Source organism: Trypanosoma conorhini, assembly GCF_003719485.1.
Source record: "Trypanosoma conorhini strain 025E chromosome Unknown Tco_14.4_contig_00594, whole genome shotgun sequence".
Lineage (NCBI taxonomy): Eukaryota > Euglenozoa > Kinetoplastea > Trypanosomatida > Trypanosomatidae > Trypanosoma > Trypanosoma conorhini.
Genome location: NW_021704669.1, coordinates 1 through 1,205, shown reverse-complemented (window position 1 = coordinate 1,205; position 1,205 = coordinate 1). Strand labels below are relative to the sequence as shown.

The following is a 1,205-nucleotide window of genomic DNA, read 5'->3' as shown; positions in this document are numbered from 1 at the left end:
AGCGACACAACGGCGGACACGGCGCACAAACTCAGCGTGAGCCGCAGTGAGTTGCCCCAACGAATAAAAAAATTAAAAGCAAAAGAAACCCCGCAACGCCCCTCCCAAAATAAAATGAAAATAAAACCAACTCACTTCGGCAGGTGGTGTTGCTTCACTTTCACGTGTCCAGAAGCACAAGAGGACCGTGAGGGAGTGTGTGTATATTTTATTACCTGCACGAAGAAAAAACATCGCCCATGCTGCACGAGCCCACGCACACTCAACCACACGCACACTCACCTCACGGTGGCAGCGGCCTCGTGACTCATTTGGGCACTCCGTGCGGCGCACAGCAACGCGGCCGGCACCGCGTGTGTGTGTGTATGGGGGCAGCAAACAGAAGGGGGAAAAGGGTGCGCCGCCCATGGGAACGTGCATGGGGTAGCGAATCAAGAAAAGAAGAAGAAGGAAAGAAACCATCCCTCAGAGCACAGGAGAGAGTGAATGATTGACCCACAGGGACGACAAGCAAACTGGGCGCAAAAATAATACGCGTCGTCCTTGTTAGGGTGTCAGTGTGCGAGTATCTTTTGCCACTCACCACCTACCCAGCGGCAGCGGCACAGGCAAGGGCAGCCGTGAGCAGCAACAGCGGAGATGCACGCGCAAACGAAGTGGAGGTGGCACCGCTATCCGAAGCATTTGCCACGGCTTTCTGAGTGGTATTGCTGTTGGTGGCGCTGCCTTCCGCGTTGATTTTTGCGTCGTTCCCATCACTCGAACTGTGGGTGGTCGCCGTCGTGGTGGCGGCTCCATCATTGTCGCTGGCGGGAGTGGTGGCGTTGGGCGTGGCAGATCGGCCTTGGGGGTTTGAAGGTGTTTGTGTACCTTCGGGTGCATCTGCTGCCCCGTTTGTTGTCTTTGCTGACGAAACCGCAGTGCCAACCGACGGCGTTGGTGTTTTTTGAGGGCCTTCCGCCGATTGCTCCTGACTTCCGGTGGAACCCACCGCACTGCCTGGCTGCCCCCCAACAGTAGCAGTGGAGCCCCCATTCCTCGCACGGTCTCCGTCATGAATTTGCGCCGAAGGTGACGCTGTTGCTGCATTTGCCGGTTTTTGTTGTGGTGGGCCTGCTGGTTGATGTTGTTCTGAAGGTTGGGGTCCAGACTGCGCTTGCGTCGTGGGTTGACGTGGAGGTCAGAACTCACAATCGCCGGACGCG

The 1,205-nt window shown here is 56.8% G+C and overlaps 1 protein-coding gene across 1 annotated transcript, besides 2 other annotated features; it reads right to left on the bottom strand.

Moving 5' to 3' along the window:
• Positions 1-253: 253 nt before the first annotated feature.
• Positions 254-287: a microsatellite.
• A 146-nt stretch (positions 288-433) lies between these two features.
• Positions 434-457: a microsatellite.
• Positions 458-579: 122 nt separating this feature from the next.
• Positions 580-1,205, bottom strand: Tco025E_07558 (uncharacterized protein; the record flags this gene model as incomplete). Its single annotated transcript, XM_029374423.1, has 1 exon — positions 580-1,205. A coding segment is annotated over one exon (626 nt), but the record flags the coding sequence as incomplete, so codon positions are not given.